Genomic DNA, 18272 nt, shown 5'->3' on the forward strand with positions numbered 1-18272 from the left:
GCTAGGAGCTGGAACCAACTTCCAAGGGAAGTGGTGCTGGCCCCTACCCTGGGGGTCTTTAAGAAGAGGCTGGATGCCCACCTAGCTGGACTCGTTTGAGTCCCATTTCTCTTTTTGGGGTTTTTGTTGTTCTCCCGCCCTGGCGGGGGGTCGGGCTAGAAGATCTACTAGGTCCCTTCCGACCCTTAATCTATGAATCTATGAATCTATGAATCTATGAAACTTTTAAGTTCAGGTTAGATAAGCACTTGTTTGGGGTTATCCTGCCTTGAGCAGGGGTTGAACTTGATGACCTCATGAGGTCTCTTGTAGCCCATTTTTTCTGTGAAGATATGAATCTTGCACCATGTTCTGAAAATGATAAGGCTATTTTATCCTGGTCTTCAGTGCACAGTTGTCTTAGGAACTGCCAAGGAATTTCCACCAAAAATGCTCTGCTTCTAACTCCTGTGGAGAAGTGGAGCTCTGTCAGCTGAAGTTCTGACTGAAAGCTGTTTCTTTCCTGGGGGACAAAGCCAGAGGCAATGGAGGTAGGTGAGTCACATTCTGTATAGCAGGGCATCGACAACTTATGGCCCTGAGCATCAGCAAGTTATGGCCCATATAGCCCTGAATCCAGCCTGCAGAGGTAGGGGGGCTTCACCCAGTTGGGGTAGCTTCACCCATGCCATGCTGGGCAGTGGAGAGAAACCTGACCTGACCTGTTGTCTTGAGCAGTACCTGGAGCTCTGATCCAAGATGTCATGGAGGGATTACTGAGACATATCCAGCCCTCTCACTGCTACCCCATGCTGCTCATCCATGTGGGCACCAGGGAGACCCTGAGCAGATCAAAACTGACTACAGGGCTCTGGGTGCAAGGGTGAAGGGGTCTGGAGCTCAGGTTGTGTTCTCTTTCATCTTTCCTGTCAAGGGAAAGGGCCGAGGCAGCAGTGGGTAAATCCTGCAGATCAATACGTGGCTGCCCAGGTAGTGTTGCTAGCAGGGCTTTGATTTCTTCAACCATGGGATGATCTAAAAAGAAGAATTGCTGGGATGAGATGGGGTCCACCTGACAAGGAGAGGGAAGAGCATCTCCGCAGGCAGGCTCACTAACCTAGTGAGGAGGGCCTTAAACTAGGTTCACAGGCTATAGAGACCAAAGCCCCGAGGTAAGTGCGGAAGCGGGAGACCTGGAGGAAGAGGGTGCAGGAGGGTGCAAAGGAGAGGTGCTCTCATACTTCCTGAGAAATCAGGGCAATTGACCTTAGATGCCTGTACATGAATGCATGGAGCCTGGGAAACAAGCAGGAAGAACTGGAAGTCCTTGCACAGTCACAAAACTATGACATGATCGGAATAACAGAGATTTGGTCAGACCTCGCATGACTGGAGCACTGTCATGGATGGATACAGACTGTTCAGGGAGGACAACTAGGGGAGAAGAGAAAGAGGAGTTGCACTTTATTGCCAAGAGCCATATGATGCTCAGAGCTCCAGTATGAAACTGGAGATAGGCCTGTTGAAAGTCTCTGGGATAAGGTTAGAGGAGAGAGCAACAAGGGTTGTGTTGTGGTGGGTGTCTGCTACAGACCACCAGACAAGGAGGAAGTGGTGGATGAGACTTTCTTCAAACAGCAAGTAGAAGTTTCCTGATCACAAGCCCTGGTTCTTATGGGGGACTTCAGTCACCCTGACATCTGCTGCAAGGACAATACAGCGGTGCACAGGTAATCCAGGAAGTTTTTGGAGAGTGTTTGGGACAACTTTCTGGTGCAACTACTGGACTGGCCAACTAGGAGTCACGCTTCTTGACCTGCTGCTCACAAACAGGGATGCATTTGGTGGGAAATGTAGCGGTGGATGGCAACTTGGGTGGCAGTGATCACAAGATGATTGAGTTCAGGATCCGGAGGAAAGGAAGGATGGAGAGCAGCAGAGTAAGAACCCTGGACTTCAGAAAAGCAGACTTTGACTTCCTCAGGGAATTCAGGGGCAGGATACCCTGGGAAGCCAGTCTGATGGGGAGAGGAGTCCAGGAGAGCTAGCTGCACTGTAAAGAAGCCTTCCTGAGAGTGCAGGAACAAACCATCCTGATGCTAAGGTAGACTAGCAAGTATGGCAGAAGTCCAGCTTGGCTTAGCAGGGAACTCTTCACTAAACTACATTACGAAAAGGGAGCTTATAAGAAGTGGAAACTTGGACAAATAACTAGGGAGGAGTGTAAGAGTATTGCTCGGGCATGCAAGGATTAAGTTGGGAAGGCCAAAGCACAATTGGAGCTACAGCTAGCAAGGGATGTGAAGGGTAACAAGAAGCGTTTCTACAAGTATGTCGGTAGCAAGAGAAGGATCAGGGAAAGTGTGGGTCCCTTGCTGAATGGGGGAGGCAACCTAGTGACAGATGATGCAGAAAAGGCTGAAGTACTCAATTCCTCTTTCACCTCAGTCTTCACAGGCAAGGTCAGCTCCCAGACTGCTGCACTGGGCAGCACAGTTTAGGGAGAAGGTGAGCAGCCCTCAGTGGTGAAAGACCAGGTTAGGGACAATGTAGAAAAGCTGGACTTGTACAAGTCCATGGGGCCGGATGTGATGCACCTGAAGGTGCTGAGAGAGTTACTGATGTGATTGCAGAGTCTCTGGCTATCATCTTTGAAAATGCATGGTAAATCAGAAGAGGTCCCGGACAATTGGAAAAGGGCAAATGTAGCATCCAGCTTTAAGAAGTGAAAGAAGGAGGATCCAGGGAACTATAGACCAGTCAGCTTCACCTCAGTCCCTGGAAAAATCATGGAGAAGGTCCTTATGGAATCCATTTCTAAGCACTTGGAGGAAAAGGTGATTAAGAACAGTCACCATGGATTCACCAAGGGCAAGTCATGCCTGACCAACCCGATTGCCTTCTCTGATGAGGTGACTGGCTCTGTGGATGCAGGGAGACCAGTGGATGTGGTATACTTTGATTTTAGCAAGCCTTTTTATATGGTCTCCCACAACATTCTTGCAGGCAAGCTAAGGAAGTACAGGCTGGATGAATGAACTGTAAGGTGGATAGAAAACTGGCTGAAGCATCAGGCTCAGAGGGTAGCAATCAATGGCTCTATATCTAGTTGGCAGCTGGTATCAAATGGAGTTCCCCAGGAGTCAATCCTGGGCCTGGTTTTGTTCAATGTCTTAATCAATGACCTGGAAGATGGCATAGAGTGCACCCTCAACAAGTTTGCAGATGACACCACGCTGGAGGGAGTAGTAGATATGCTGGAGGGTAGGGCTAGGATTCAGAGTGACTTAGACAAATTGGAGGATTGGGCCAAAAGAAATCTCATGAGGTTTAACAAGGACAAGTGCAAAGTCCTGCACTTAGGATGGAACAATCCCATGCACCAGCACAGGCTGGGTGCTGACTGACTGAGCAGCAGCTCTGTAGAAAAAGACCTGTGGATTACAGTGGACAGTAAACTGAATATGAGCCAACAATGTGCCCTTGTTGCAAAGAAGGCTAACGTCATACTGGGCTGCACTGGTAGCTGTGTTGCCAGCAGGTCAAAATAATGTCCCCTCTATTCAACACTAATGAGGGCACATCTGTAGTACTGTGTTCAGTTTTGGGCCGCCCACTACAGAAAGGATGTGGGCTAATTGGAAAGGGTCCAGCAGAGGGCAACAAAAATGGCGAGGGGGCTGGGGGACATGACTTATGAAAAGAGGCTGAGGGGACTTGGTTTATTTAAGTCTAGAACAGGGAAGATTGAGAGGGGATTTAATAGCAACCTCAACTACCTGAAGGGGGTTCAAAAGAGGATGGAGCTAGGCTGTTCTCAGTGGTGGCATATGACAGAACAAGGAGCAACGGTCTCAAATTGCAGCAAAGGAAGTTTAGGTTAGATATTAGGAAGAACTTTCTCACTAGGAAGCTAGTAAGACACTGGAACAGGCTACCCAGAGAGGTGGTGGAATCTTCGTCCTTGGAAGTTTTTAAGACCCGGCTAGACAAAACTTAGGTTGAGATAATCCAACTGGGGCTGGTCCTGCTTTGAGCAGGGGGATGAACTAGATGCCCTCCTGATGCCCCTTCCAACCCTAATTTTCTATGATTTTCTATGATTTCTATGAAACAGCAGCATCAGTGGTGGCAGGCAAATTCTAGTGCTGGTCTATCTCAGATCTCAGCTGAGTCATGCCAGGCCCCTCCCAGAAAACCTTGCGAGCCATTGTTATATAGAATTTGTAGGTGAGAATACTAAACTATAGAAGTAATCATTGGGAAGCATGAAATGCTGCCGCATTTTTCTGAAGTTTGCTTCTGCATTATATTCAGCCTCTTACAGAGTTCGCAGCATATTAGGATTCTGCTCTCTTTGCATATGAGTTCGTGTTGAGGATTGATAGAAGACGCAGGTAGCCAAAGGCAACATAATACAATCCTTGTCACAGCCCTTAATTCTGGAAGCAGATGAGTAGATACTGGAGCCCCAGTGAAAAATCAAGATTAGATCACATAACTCTGTGATCCAGATAAAAAAAAGTCACATGAAAAAGCAGAGTGGCTCAGAGGGCGGTCTTCCTAATCAGGCCTTTATTAGCTTCTGCCCCTTCCTTATTCCTCTAGCTGTGTACTATGGCCTAGTCTCATATGAAACCATCAGCTGTAGTGAAATTTTGAATTTTTGAATATGGCTTCATTATCCAGAGAGAGCGCTATTTAGATTATTAAATGTAGTTAGCAAAAGACAGCCAAAATCATGAGACAGTAATCAAGTTACTCCACCTCTTATCAAAGCTGAAGTATCAATGACAACCTTTAGTTAAAATAATAGATGAAATTATACTGGACAAGCACAGAGATCTGTTTCTGGAGCGCCAGCTAAAGCACATACAGTGACATTTATTACCTCTTGACATTAATTTCTGAATTTGCTTTTGAAATCATTTTGAGTTATCAAGTTTTAAATTTAACAAAACTCAGTCCTAGTGTCAAGGAAGATACTGTCAGTGGTTCGTTAGCTTTTGTTGCTAAACTTAAATATCAAATGTTGCCAGTTTTTTCTATAGGCTTCAAAATACCAGTCATACTTAAAAGAAAAATAGCTCACAGGTAGCACTGATGAGGCTGGAAGGTTCCATTCTGTAAGGAAAATACTCCTTAATGTGAGGTTTATTATGAAAATGTGCTATTAGCATCAAGAAACAATAAGACTGTATCATTCCACTCAAAAGATTCATGACCTCACAGAGCTTTGGCCCAAAAGAAAGAACTCCCTAGTTTAGGAAATTCAACTCCAACAGACAGAAGCCAACAGAATCGGTGGCAATAAAAAATAAAAATGCTTCCATAATAAAATATTTCAAGGTAACTTTAAAAAAGCCGTCAATCATAAAGACATACAAATGGTATTTACTGTATGCAGGGGTTTTGCAGGCTTGTTCTGGGGTCATTGATGAGACAATTAAAGGTCACTGCGGAGGGATTATAGGACTAGAAAAAGAATCTCCCTTGATGGACAGAATGGCGTTTATGTGTTCCACCAAATTTATTGTGTTTTTATATAGATAGGAGAGAGAGATTATATTGTTGTCCCATGGGTTAGAAGGGACTTTACTTCAAATAGTTTATTATTCCCAGGAACATTTCAGCTTGTATTCCATAATTTTATAGAAAAACCAGGCTGATTTGGAATTTTTTATTACACTCCCTTTTGTTTCTGCCTGCTCCTGACCAAAAACACCACATTTTTCATGGATAACATTTTGAACAGCAAGCTGTTTGAGTAGACACATCCCCTCTGAAGAGAGGGGTAGACCCGGATGCACCACATGTATAGCACTGCTCAGGCTGCTGACTCATGGAAAATGGTGGGTTACAGTTTCAGGGAAGGTGAATCCAGCTTTCATAAGAGACCGGCCATCAACACCAGTTCCCTGGCCAATATGTGGTTCAGATCATTACATTCTAAAGGAAATTCTGAATTTTAAATTCCTCTGTATTAAATTGATGGGCAGTTTCACCATACTCCATGATAAACTGCCACATTCCCATGGCAGGTATGAAGTGATTTCTTTTGTGTGATTTTGTAAGGTTTTTTTCAGGGTTGGCATTGAGTTACTACACCATCCTTTACCAGGGGCAATGCCATTGGAAATGGCCCGTTCTGCCTGTCATTTTTCCAGCACACCACTGACATTTTCGTTACCACCTTCCACAACTCCAGATCCATCTTCACTTCTAGAGTGGGTAGTTGGACATGGTCCCTGGGTGAGAGAGCTCCCTAGTTCATCACTTGTATTAGCAATGTTGTTGTTTGTGATCCAAACCCTAAAGAATAACCAGCTTCCTTGTGGAGAAAAGTTTTGATTCCTCTTAAGCCAGTGGTTCTCAACCTTTCCAGACTTGAGACACCCACCACAACTTTTTTAAATTTAGCAACACCCTGTTTTAAAATTTATAGAATTATATTACTGGTGTTATTATGTAACGTTAATTATCTTGTTAATACATTATTACTTGATTCAATCATTATAATTATTTTATATTCACCCCATTGCTACTGCAGCCAGGTAGAACTGCACCACATGCTTCCTGCAAAGTCAGATTGGGAAGTAGCTGTGGCAAGGGTATGTGCTCTTGCTGCAGGCCTTCCTGGTCCAACTGCACATGGTGTCTCCTGGAAACAGAGGTATATGGGGCAGGTGAAACTGTCCCGTGTGCCTTTGCTTTCAGTAGGCACATCGGAGCTGAAGTAAGAAGCAGCTGCAACAGAAAGGCACACCTGCCTGCATTTCATTAGTGTGTTCTCGCAGCACCCAGGTTGAGAACAACTGCTGTAGGCATATCGAACAGAAAAAAGACCAAGCTGCTCTGAATTATCTGGGTGTGTCCTTGTCTCTAGGGAATGTCCATGCCACGCATGCTCTGGCATGCAGCAGGTTACCCCGGGTGAGGTAGGGAAGGCTGGTGCCAGCAACCCGGCTTTACCTTGGGTTCTGGGGACCTCTGGGAGCTGCAGGTGCAGCAGGAAGCCCAGCTGGCAGCCAGAGTATGGTTCTGGTTGGCCAGGCTCCAGTTTTGGGCAGTGTGTGCTGCTGCCACATGAACTGCCCTGGGTTTTTTTGACATTGGATTTGTTTGACTCAGGATCTCCCAGGATCAATCCCCTGCAAAGTAGCATCACGGAGAAGGCCTGCATGTGCAGTGTGTTGCACCACAGATGGGTCTGCAGCGCCACATACCGCATGTCCATGCATCTGGACGTGGCCCTTAAGTCTGTTGGCCATGTACATTTTTCCAAAGCTATCATTATTAATGTATAACAGGAAAATTATTTTTTCCTTGTCATTGAGCCTCATCATCTTAGCTGAGAGAGGAAGAATAGCATTACAGAAGAGGATGTGGAGACTACATCACTGTATTTCATAACTATCTATAAAAGGAGAAAAAAGTCTTAGCTCCTGGATCCTAAAAATGTTAAACTGCCTGTGGAATAAAATCAAAAGAGAATTCTGGCTGTGTAGAGGAAGAGTCTGATGGGTTAGATTACTACTTGTCAGGATTGCCTTTCTCCAGCTGAGACTGTTTTAGAAGTATTTGGAAAACAGAAACCTCTATGTAAATTTTAAAATAATATACATAATCTGCTCCCTCCTCCTTGTATGTCCTGACATTTTGCCTACAAGCACCTGTCATTTAAATCCAATTTTAATTGTAGGTGCTGAAAGACAGGGACTTTTTAAAAAATCCTATTATGAATCACCATAATCTGTCACTACAGCGATGTGTGATATTACCCAAAATATGCTTTATTTTTATGTACACCTGATGTTCAGGATTTTCTGACTTTGTATTCTTTTTTTTTTTGCTAAAGTCCTTGACAGCAACAGTCAGCTGGTTAAAAATGAATAATATCTAGGATAACTTGAGACAATCATCCTTTTGCTTCTAAAATTCTAGAGATTTCCATATGATTAAAAAAACAGTTTAAGTGCCAGTTTGCTTCATTATAATCCTCCAAAGCTTATGCTGTGACCGATACATATATATAGTATAATGCTCTTTTACCATAACATGGCATTGGTTTCTGTGATGAGAGGCTGCACACAAATATAAAGATGGATAATTTTATGCTCACTAATCTTTTTTTTTTTTTGGTAATATAAATGAAGTTAATCAAATCGAATCTTACCCTCCCCTGTGCAGACTGATTACTTGCCATGCTCAGTAAAGATTTTTTCCCTTCCATGTTCAGCACTGCATAGTTAGCTAGCTGCATTATGAGAGGCTTCCTTTTGAGTATGAGGTAGTTACTATTGCAAAGGTCAGGAGGATGGACTCATGGCCTCAGCATGTAGCATAAGTGTTAGTTTGATTGGTTAGAATGCTGTTCATTCACGTATCATATATACTGTGTTGACTGATTTACAGCCTCTTAGGCTGGTACATGCATGACCTGTGGAGGAAGTCATGAGGTCCAATTTGGGCTTTTACATGAAGCATTAAAAGCCAGCAAGCAACTCTTACTGGCAGAGTGATTCTGCCTTTTTTGTTATAATGTATCATAACATCATTGGCTCCTCTTCCAGCACAAATTTTGTTCAAAGATCAGAAGAGATTCTTAGTGTTGTCTTTAGCATCCAGAAAATCTAAGAAGAAACCTAATCTGATCTAGTATCTGCTGCTCCTGACTCTTGCCACAGAAAGGTATGTATACACCTGAAGCTTCCAGCACTATAATGTTCAGGTGGCATTTATAGTATAAATTATGTATGAGTGAAACGAAGGGTATTTTAACAGCAGATAGCTGAAAAGCATTGCAATGTACTCCGAATCCAGCAGCATTGCCTGGAGCTACTCTGAGGCCTCTTTTTAAACTCAGGCATTAGCACAAAGCACACCTCTGACTGCAGGCATTTAAAGATCAACAGGGGCCAAAAAAGCTTTTAAGATCCAATGAAACCAGGAAAACAACCATGTTCCCTTTCAGTGTCAGGTTAGATTGCCATCTTATGAGTGCAGCTATTCCAGGTACAGAGTGCTTAGTGGTTTGGGTCTTGTTGTGTGGAGAAAGTGTTCCACAGCAAACATCTGTTTCTTTCACCTGCAAACCACAATGTGCTGTGAAAAAGCAGGACTGTAGCCACAGAGACCCAAGGGGGTGTGGGAAATCTGGCTCAGTGGGATGAGCATGGTTTTCTGAAACATGGTATCAAAAAGAGCACTTAAAAGGAGAGGATGCTTTTAAAGCACATGATACACCACAAATTGGGCAGATTAGGTTGCTTTTAAGCTTAAAGTTTTTACGGGATGTTCTCAGTATTGTCATAATAGTAATATTGGAGTTTTGTATCAGGACAACATGAGGGTATTTTTTTCTTTCTTTTTTCTTCTTTTTTCTTCTGTTACTATAATATTGTCATTGCTTTCCAAAATACAATTAATTATCAGTTGGAAAAAAAACATTGTATAGAGCACATGGCATATATTTATACACTGGGTACAGCTGACATTTTTCTTTTCCATTCATCAGTGTCATTGCTTCATAAGGGACCTTGGGGTTATGGCTGATCACAGGATGAACAAGAGCCACCAATGTGATGCTGTAGTCAACAAAGCTAATAGCATACTGGGATGTACTAGCCGATGCATCGTGAGCAGGACTAAGGAAGTGATAGTTCCTCTTTACTCCATGCTGGTGAGACCCCAGCTGGAGTACTGTGTCCAGTTCTGGGTGCTACACTTCAAAAAAGACGTGGAGAACCTTGAAAGGGTCCAGAGAAGGACCACAAGAATGATTAAGGGTCTGGAGGACAACCCTTATGAGGAAAGACTAAGGGATCTGGGACTGTTCAGCCTGGGGAAGAAAAGACTGAGGGGGGACTTGGTGGTCATCTGTAAGTATGTAAGGGGTGAATATCAGGAGCTGGGGAAAAAAACGATTCACTACGACACCCACCAGGGCAGGGCAAGGACCAATGGCCATAAACTGTTAGCAGATAGGTTCAGGTTGGATGTAAGGAAGAACTTCTTTATGGTAAGAGTGACCAGAATCTGGAATAGACTTCCCAAGGAGGTGGTGCAGTCCGCAACCTTGGAAGTCTTTAAGAGGAGAGTGGACAGACACCTTGCTGGGACCATTTGATCTCAAAACCATTCCTGCCCAGAGCAGGGGAGTTGGACTTGATGATCTTTCAGTGTCCCTTCCAGCCCTTAATTTCTATGATTCTATGATTCTGTTTTACAATTTAAATTCATATTTCATGTGCATGGGTACTGTCATCAGGCCAGATTCTTAACTAGCAAAAGTATCATTGCCCAGTTAAAGTAAACAGAGTTATGATTATTTAATCCAGTCAAGGATGTGACCCCTTAATTCTTTCTGGGGGAAAAAATGTCACTGTAGAAACAGCTGACCCATTAACAGAGCTGTGTTGACAACCACTAGGATTTCACCCAAAAGTTATTGTAAATTTGATCTGTTTGTTGGCTGTCCCAAGCCTTGTAGGAATTGTGCGTCTTTGAGGTGTAATGTCCATTGGTTTTGATAAATTCTGTGACAGACCTTGTGTTGTTTTTATTTATCAAGTGAATCATGAAGCATAGCACTGTACCCCCAACAAGTTCTCTGCTCTGGTGCTGTGAGGGTACTGGGCAAAGTTACCATTTTATTAACTAAAATTGTCTCAAAGCCAACAAGTTCAGAATCAAGAAGGTGGGAAAGAAGAAACAGAAGCTTTCAGGGGTGCGGCACAGGATTACAAATTGTCAAAATGCAATGGAACAGCAGAACAAGATTTTTAAAAAAAGAAATTACTGTTGAAAACAAAGAGAGCAGTCTAGGACCACCTGGTTAGCATCACAGGACCTTTAAAAAGGTGGTGGAGGAAATAAAGATAGAGGAATTAAAATTTGCTAGTCGCAGCACACACACTAAGAAAGTTTCTAAAAACCTTGACCATTTGCTGAATAATGGAATGGCTGCAGATGAGTAACAGTCAGTCTGGATTCACAAAAGGGCAGTCATGCCTCAAAAAGGAGGACCAACATGACACAAGCTACAAGAATATCATTATTGTGCCAAAAAATGGAGGGGCACATTCTCTTTCTAAAGCATGGGAAAAGGTAGCTCAGTAGCCATCTTCATACATCAGGACTGAATGCCACAAATCCCTGGTATCCCTGGCTCCAATCCCAGATGGGTTAATGTAAACTTTCTTCCTTTCATCCTGCTGCTTCCACGGTCTTCCTCAGTGATCTTGTGCACGCTTGGGTCCTGGCTTCACCAGTCTACCAATGGAGATTATAATACTTAGCTATTCTCCAGGGCTGCTCTGAGGGAATGTTTGCTGCTTATAAAGTACTTTGAGCTCCTTGAATGGAAATTGGTGGAACAGCAAACCACACTTTTCTGGCATGCATTTTCAAACAAATTATGAGTCAGCCATATAACATCGGCAGACTCCTAATGTAAGCCTTTACAGTAAGGAAATGCTAAGAGATACTTTGACATCCGAGCAGTTTGGGATCCAGGGAGAATCAAGTCCCAAACTGAACATTATTGTCATTTTAAATCAATGGCCATTGATCAAAAAGAGTAGTACTTGTGTTGACAGAAATTGCTAAGTGATCTAATAGGGTATCAAACGTAAAATACATGTTTGTCATTCTTCATAACAGGATGGCTTATGTCAGGTGCATAGAAATGTTAGTAGCTGAATGATGACAGTTGTGGCTGGGAGTTCCAAGGCCCCATTTCTCTGAAATCTCCCTTTTGCTATTTTATAAAGTACCTTAAATGATCATTAAGGACCTGGTCCCAGAAGTCCCACTTAAAGCAACTTCCATTGACCTTCTGTGGCTAGCTAGGGGCTGCTAGATCAGGACTATAGTGAGACAGCTGCCAAAGATACCTTATTGAACACCAGCTTATATCCTAGCCAGATGCAAAGATAAAATGAGCAGGGCTAAGATATAGAGCATATAGAAGAGAGCATTGCCGTCATGAACCTACAGTGCTTGAGGGATACATGGGATGTGATTAATGTTTTCTTGAGCTTGTTTTACTGATATGGCATGTGTAGTCTCTATGTATAGGTACCACCAAGCTGTATTTAGCCTTGTCATTATTATGTCTGCATGAATTGTTATATTTGATATAAGTGTAATTTTGCGGGCAGTGATTAACTTAAGTGTTCCTTGCCCATTCACAGGTGGAACAGGTAATCACTGAGAATTAGGATTTGACATGAGTCTGTTTACTTACCTCCCTTATAAACATGCTTTGAGGTGCATGAACCTTCTAGACATCTATGTGTTTACATTTCAAAGGAAGAGACCCATAAGAATACCACATGGAAGGATAGTTCCCACAATGGGAAAATTAAGTGAGAGACAGTATCTTTAGAATATTGGATTAGTATTTTTCATGTCTGAAAGGATGCAGAGGCCTTAGTTAGAGCAGGAAAGATTTGTTAGTCTGGTAAGCATGTGTCTTTGAGCAGCAGCAAGTTCTATGCCTAGTGTGGACTCCCCAAGAATCCAATGGGTGATGTATAAAAGTGGTGAGATAAGAAACCAAACTTAAGCTTTGCCTTGAGAGCAAGTTGTGATCTTTAGTTTTTTTCAACCTATAGGGAAACACTGAGGTCCCCAGCCAGCCAGCTGAGTAAAGCAGGCTGACAGGGAACTTGCAGGAGGCCCTGGCAGAAAAGTGAGAGGCAGAAGCTGCTTTCTAATCTGTTGAGCTGGATAGGAGCTGAAGTCTTAGGTTTAAGAGGCAGGGTAAGATTAGATTGTTGTTCTGACATTTTTTTTTGTTTTTTTCTTATATCTTTGTATCTCAACAAAGAAATATAGTTACTGATTTCTGATTTTTACTCTCATTCTCATAATACAACTTTTTGTTATCTTTTTTACTCATGGTCGGTGCTATTTGTTTCCAGAGCATCTGACCATACAGGAAGGCCTCTTCCACAGAAGGAGGAAATCCATCTTTTCTGAGGGGATGACTGGACAAGGGCATGATTCTTCTAGCTGGCAAAATCCCCTTTTCTAAGAGCTGGCGAGACGTAGGTGAGGCGGGTAGAGCTGAGATTCTAGAGGTCAGGGAGGTGACCTTTGAAGCATCTCAGTCTGCTCTCAGTGGTCAAGCTGCAGATAGCAAATATTGGAGCCAGAAGGGTACCCCCAGAGGTATGAAAACACCCCAAAAGTGTGTCTCAAAGGCCACATCTGGGGCCAGGGCATGTCACAATTATATAGCAGTGTACTAGAACAGTGTAGAATCTCTAATAACATTCTTTCTCACTCTTTCAGAGGCCATGGTCAAGGATGATATGAATAATTACATCAGCCAATATTACAATGAGCCCAGTAGTGGTAAGTTTCCTTTAAAGATTTAGATTAACAGTGAATTTCAGAGCCTCATTTCTGATTGCTGAATTGCATTGCTTGGTGCAGAACAAGAAAGCATGAGCAGTTAATAGATCCATTGTGAAATTAAACCAATCTTTATGAACCTCCTGTCCTTTCCATGAAAGTTTTTGTCAAGATGAAACTCTCAAGGATAAAAGGCTTGATGGTGCTCCTCCCGCAGAAGTCAATTACAATGGTTTAAAAGATCCAGGTGTGTGATTTTATTGGAGTAAGACAGAGTGGTTCAAATGGGCTTAGAAAAGAAAACCGTGGAGAAGTAAGTGAATGGAAAGCAAATTGGAACATAACTTAGACAAGCCTGATGCTGGGAACCTTTTAGAAAGGTTAAACTGAGTGAAGGAAGGATAAGAAAACTCAATGCCAGACAAAACTGACATGTGAGTAGTGGCACTAGGTCAAACTCCAAATGGATTTCTATATTTTAAGGATTATATTGTAACCATTAAGAGGGTCATAAGATCTGAGTTTGAAATAGGCACATACTGTACCACATTTTATACATGAGTATCCAATATGATAGATTTTAAAAGCTATGAAATAAAGCAGATATTCAAAGCATCATAGGTGACTCTGTGCAAAGTTTGTTTATAAAAAAAATATAGGTTTTGTGTGGTATTTTTACCTTTCACTTTAAAAATGTACTCCCAGCTATGTGGTTTTTTTTTTTTAAAAAGGGAATATTTCAGGTCACAATCATCTTCCTATATCTTTGTATTCAAAGACTTCATAACAAGATGCTTGTGAAAAGGAGTGTTTGGATGCACATATCATTTTTGTGATTATAACTACTTATCGCATGATTTTATGGGATGTTCTCTCTACAATATCTCTACGTGGTTCAAAGTAAGGCCTTTTTATGATTTATGATCTTACTATCTTTCCCTACAGACAGTGGAGTTCCTGAGGCAGCTATTTGTGTCATTACCACAGCAGCCATAGATGTACATCACCCAAACATATCTTCTGACCTGTTCACAGTGGATGTGCCAATGAAGATAGGAAGTACTGGAACTTCCACTAGTGCCACTTCAGGGAGTGTCTCCAGATCCACAGACAGCTCTGTAACTAGAGCCCAGAGTGACAGCAGCCAAACCTTTGGCTCCTCCACAGACTGCAGTACAACCCGGGAGGAGTCTTCTGAGTATTGTCCCTTAGAGAGGACGGGGAACACAAGACATGACCAAATCGATCCAAGGCAGAGGGTCAACAATGCAGTAGTTCAGGAACTGTTATCATCCTTATCAGAGGATTCATGCTTAACACAAAAAGGATTGGATCCAGTCAACCTCAAACTACCGACTCCAGCAGGTTCCACTACAGCCAGCCCCGAGCTGGAGCACAGAATGAACATTTACAACAGGAAGAACCAAGAGAGTTTTGACGTGTTCCAGATTAAACCAGCTATCCACTTTCAGCAGAATGCCCCAGTGATCGACGACAAGTACAAATCTTTGGACTCCAAAGAGCCAAAGTTAAACAGGGTCCCAGATTCATAGTTCTCCACCGTAGTGTGGAATAACAGGAGACGTTCTAAGCTTTAATGGTGCGCTCAGAATTACCATTGGCTGGATAGCTTGCTGCTTGCGTGGTTTGAATTAACTGAATATTCATAAATGCATGAGTTCTGAGAGCCAGCCGAAAACCATGACATTTCCAGGTTCCGAGGTCCTCGGGCTCAGCCCTGACAAGAGAGGAAACATTCTGTATTACAGAACAATGACCTCAAAGATGTACAGATTCTTAATCTTTGTTTTGCAAGGGTTTGTTTTTTTTCTAAAATAAACATTTTTTATGGGACTCTGAACAACCTTCTGTCAGGTCAGGCTTCAGCAGGGTATGATACTCATAAATGTAAACTTCTTCTAAAATTTCTTACCACCCCTTTGTACGTGATGACAGTTGTAAATCCCTTTGTACAAATACTGGCAATTATTTTTCTTCTTCCCCAAAACTTTTTTCAAGGAGCACTTTGGGCAATGCAGATTAAAGAAAACAAAATATCTGATCAGTTTTTATTTTTGCATGAACTCTTTAAAAAACTTATTTTGGAAAAAAAAAAAAAATATTGTTTTCACCGCCAAGCCAACATGGTGAGAGAACAATGGACATTTTGCAAATTCAATTTTAATTAAAAAACCAAGCAAACAAACTAAATGTTTGTTCTATGCTTTTGTTCACTGATGGTAGGGGCTGGGCTATAGGCATAATGAAATACTGCAGTTAGCTTCCACTTTGGGGAAAATATGTTAGTCTCATTTATTATGTGCCTCAGAGTTTGTCTACCCAGCTGACACATAATATATTGAAATGATTGGATTTGGCCAAAAGCCTTTTCTGATCTCAGTAACCTTAGTCTGAAGTGTTCGAATGTGAGTTAACTCTTAAGGTTTTCCTAGCTCTGGCCATGGATTTTACAATTCAGTATGACAGGAACGTGCTTATGCAGCTTGTGTGCAGGGGTAAGTTGCACTGGGGTGATCCTCTGAGACCCAGTGATGTCCTCTGGAGGGGGCACAAAGGGACCCCAGTACAGCCCGTCACATGGGCTACTGGGTATAGTCATCTTTATATATATATATATCTGTGTTGCTGCAGCACACAGAACTGATTGTATGGAAATACATAGAAGTTTCTGCCCTTTCAAGAATTCTGTGCTGGTCCTGGGAGAAGGTGTATTGATTCAAGTTGTAAAGCCCCAGCTAGCCTGGCAAGCGCGCACACAACTAGGATTTCAGCAGAAGTTGCCTACTCACTGCTGCCCCAACATGACTGCAGAGTAGTAGTAAGGCAAACTGAAGAAATCATTGGTTTTGCAGTAGTGGTTTTTTTGGTAGCCTGGCATACTTGCCAGTATTTCAACAGCAGGTTGAAATAAGAAAATAGGAGTTGGCATAGGAGGACAGACCAGTGGTCTGTTAGCCCAGTATCCTGCTTTCCACCAGCAGTCAGTGCTAGATAAATCACAGGAAGGTGAAACACCCACACTAATTGTGCATCTCTGTACTGAGTAGCAGAAAGACAATGTTCTGACCCCAGCAGATGATTGGCTATGTGCCTTTGCTAGTGAAACTGTGGTGCTGGGTTTAAGTCATAAATGTCTAAGCTGTTCACAAAACTTACTTTTGCCTCCAGGATCTTTAGCAGCAGAGAATTTTGTGACAAATTATATCTATGTTCTATTTTTAATTTGCTGCATCCTAATTTCATTGAGTGCCTCCTGTTCTTCATTTAGATAGCAAGCCATAAAATGAATTCACAATTACAACTACTGCTAAGCTCAAAACTAATCAGCTACTAAAGGCAAGACTTTTTTTTCTCCTTTTTTCAGATGGGCTCAACTCTCACAACTGGAGCCAAATTCTCCCAAATGCTCAGTCCTCATTCAGAAACTGGAGCTCCTGGGAGATAACTCCATGTTACTGTAAATGGTCATGAATAGGATATATCCAAAAGTTCCCTAAAATTGCCTTTGAAAGGAAAGCAGCACCTAATTTCCTTTTGAAAAAAATCACAATACTCAGTTTCCTGAAGAGCCTAACAGGGTAGCCAACTGCTACTCCCTTTGTGTTTTCATTTATGTTTTTAATTGATAAATGTGTCTGGTTTTAATTAAAAAGTCATATATGAACCTACTGTTTGCTAGTTCTGCAGTGGTGGTCAATACATTCCTGCACCCTATGCATTGCCTGAATTTGTACGTGCTTCCATACGGATTCTGATCAAAATGTTTGACCATAGAATTGATCCCCATCTCCTATGCTCTCATTTATGTATTTGGACAATAATACTTATTCATTAACATTCGGTTGAGTCTTTTTGACAGAGAAGTCAATAGCTGGAATACATTTCCAAGTAAGGTGCTGGGATCAAATGGCATTAATATATTTAAACAAAAATTGGATGACAGTGCAGAATTTGATCAATTTATGGAGGAGTATTAGTGCCATGCTGCAGGAAAACCAACTTCCTTTCTGCAGTCTGGAGGGTCATTTTGCTTTGATCAGACTTTCCCCACTGATCAGTAATAGGTTGAACATTTGCCTTACCATTTTTACTTTTTTTTTTTTTACTTTGCCTTTTTCTGAAACATCTGATTTTTAAAATCACAACAGTCAAATATTGATGCTGTCAGATTCTTCCAGGGTGTGTAAGTTGCTTCACCTGTAGCACAGCTGTATAACTATTTTATATACACCAGAGGCCCTGAGGCTGCAAACACTCATGCATGCAAGTGCTTAGCTTCACTACTGAGACTAGTCCCACAAATTTTTTTTCAATACTCACAGCAGTAAAGTTATCCAGCTGGATGGGTGCTAGCAGGATCTGGTAAAAAAAATTCAATTTTACCAAGTAATACAATGAACTGTTCATATAATACTCCTGTGAGCCATGTGTCCAGTGGGTATCTGCAGTTTTCATAGCTAAGAAGAGTACATTGCTATAAGTTTGTTTATGAAGTGCTGTGCATATTTTTGCAAGGTAAGGATAAAGTGTTGAAATGAGCAATCAGACCAAATCATCATCCGGCTACTGCTATTTGTTCTTGCCACAAAGAATAAGACTGGGAGAAATGGAAGGATGGGAGGTGATACTGTTGCCAGAGTGTGATGCCCCAGAGGTATAATGAGATGATCACATCCTTAGTAGCACAATCTAGCTTTGGAATGACAGAAAGGTGCCACTAAGGTTAACTGCTGTTCACTGCCTGGCTCTAAAAATCCACTACCTACTCTTCTCTACTGAATGGAGGATGGAGCACATCTTCAATTTAAATGAGAGGGGCAGGGAGGGTGGTGCAAAATTTGGGGTTACTTTTCCCCTATTCTTGCTGTTCCTTTTTAGCCTAATCATCATTGCAGGCTCTTCTCTTG

The 18272-nt window shown here is 42.2% G+C and overlaps 1 protein-coding gene across 3 annotated transcripts in view; it reads left to right on the top strand.

Annotated features, from left to right (window-relative positions):
• Positions 1–15403, top strand: part of TMEM266 (transmembrane protein 266) — a 254377-nt gene extending 238974 nt beyond the window's left edge. For all 3 annotated transcript variants that reach the window (XM_019504414.1, XM_019504412.1, XM_019504413.1), the window contains 2 exons: positions 13282–13344; positions 14290–15403. In XM_019504414.1, the coding sequence (XP_019359959.1) occupies positions 13282–13344; positions 14290–14897 (671 nt within the window). In that variant the 3' untranslated portion in view covers positions 14898–15403. The remainder of the gene's footprint in view (positions 1–13281; positions 13345–14289) is intronic.
• The last annotated feature ends 2869 nt before the right edge of the window (positions 15404–18272 follow it).

This window comes from Gavialis gangeticus, unplaced genomic scaffold, assembly GCF_001723915.1.
Source record: "Gavialis gangeticus isolate Ggan-Ray unplaced genomic scaffold, GavGan_comp1, whole genome shotgun sequence".
NCBI classification, from domain to species: Eukaryota; Metazoa; Chordata; order Crocodylia; family Gavialidae; genus Gavialis; species Gavialis gangeticus.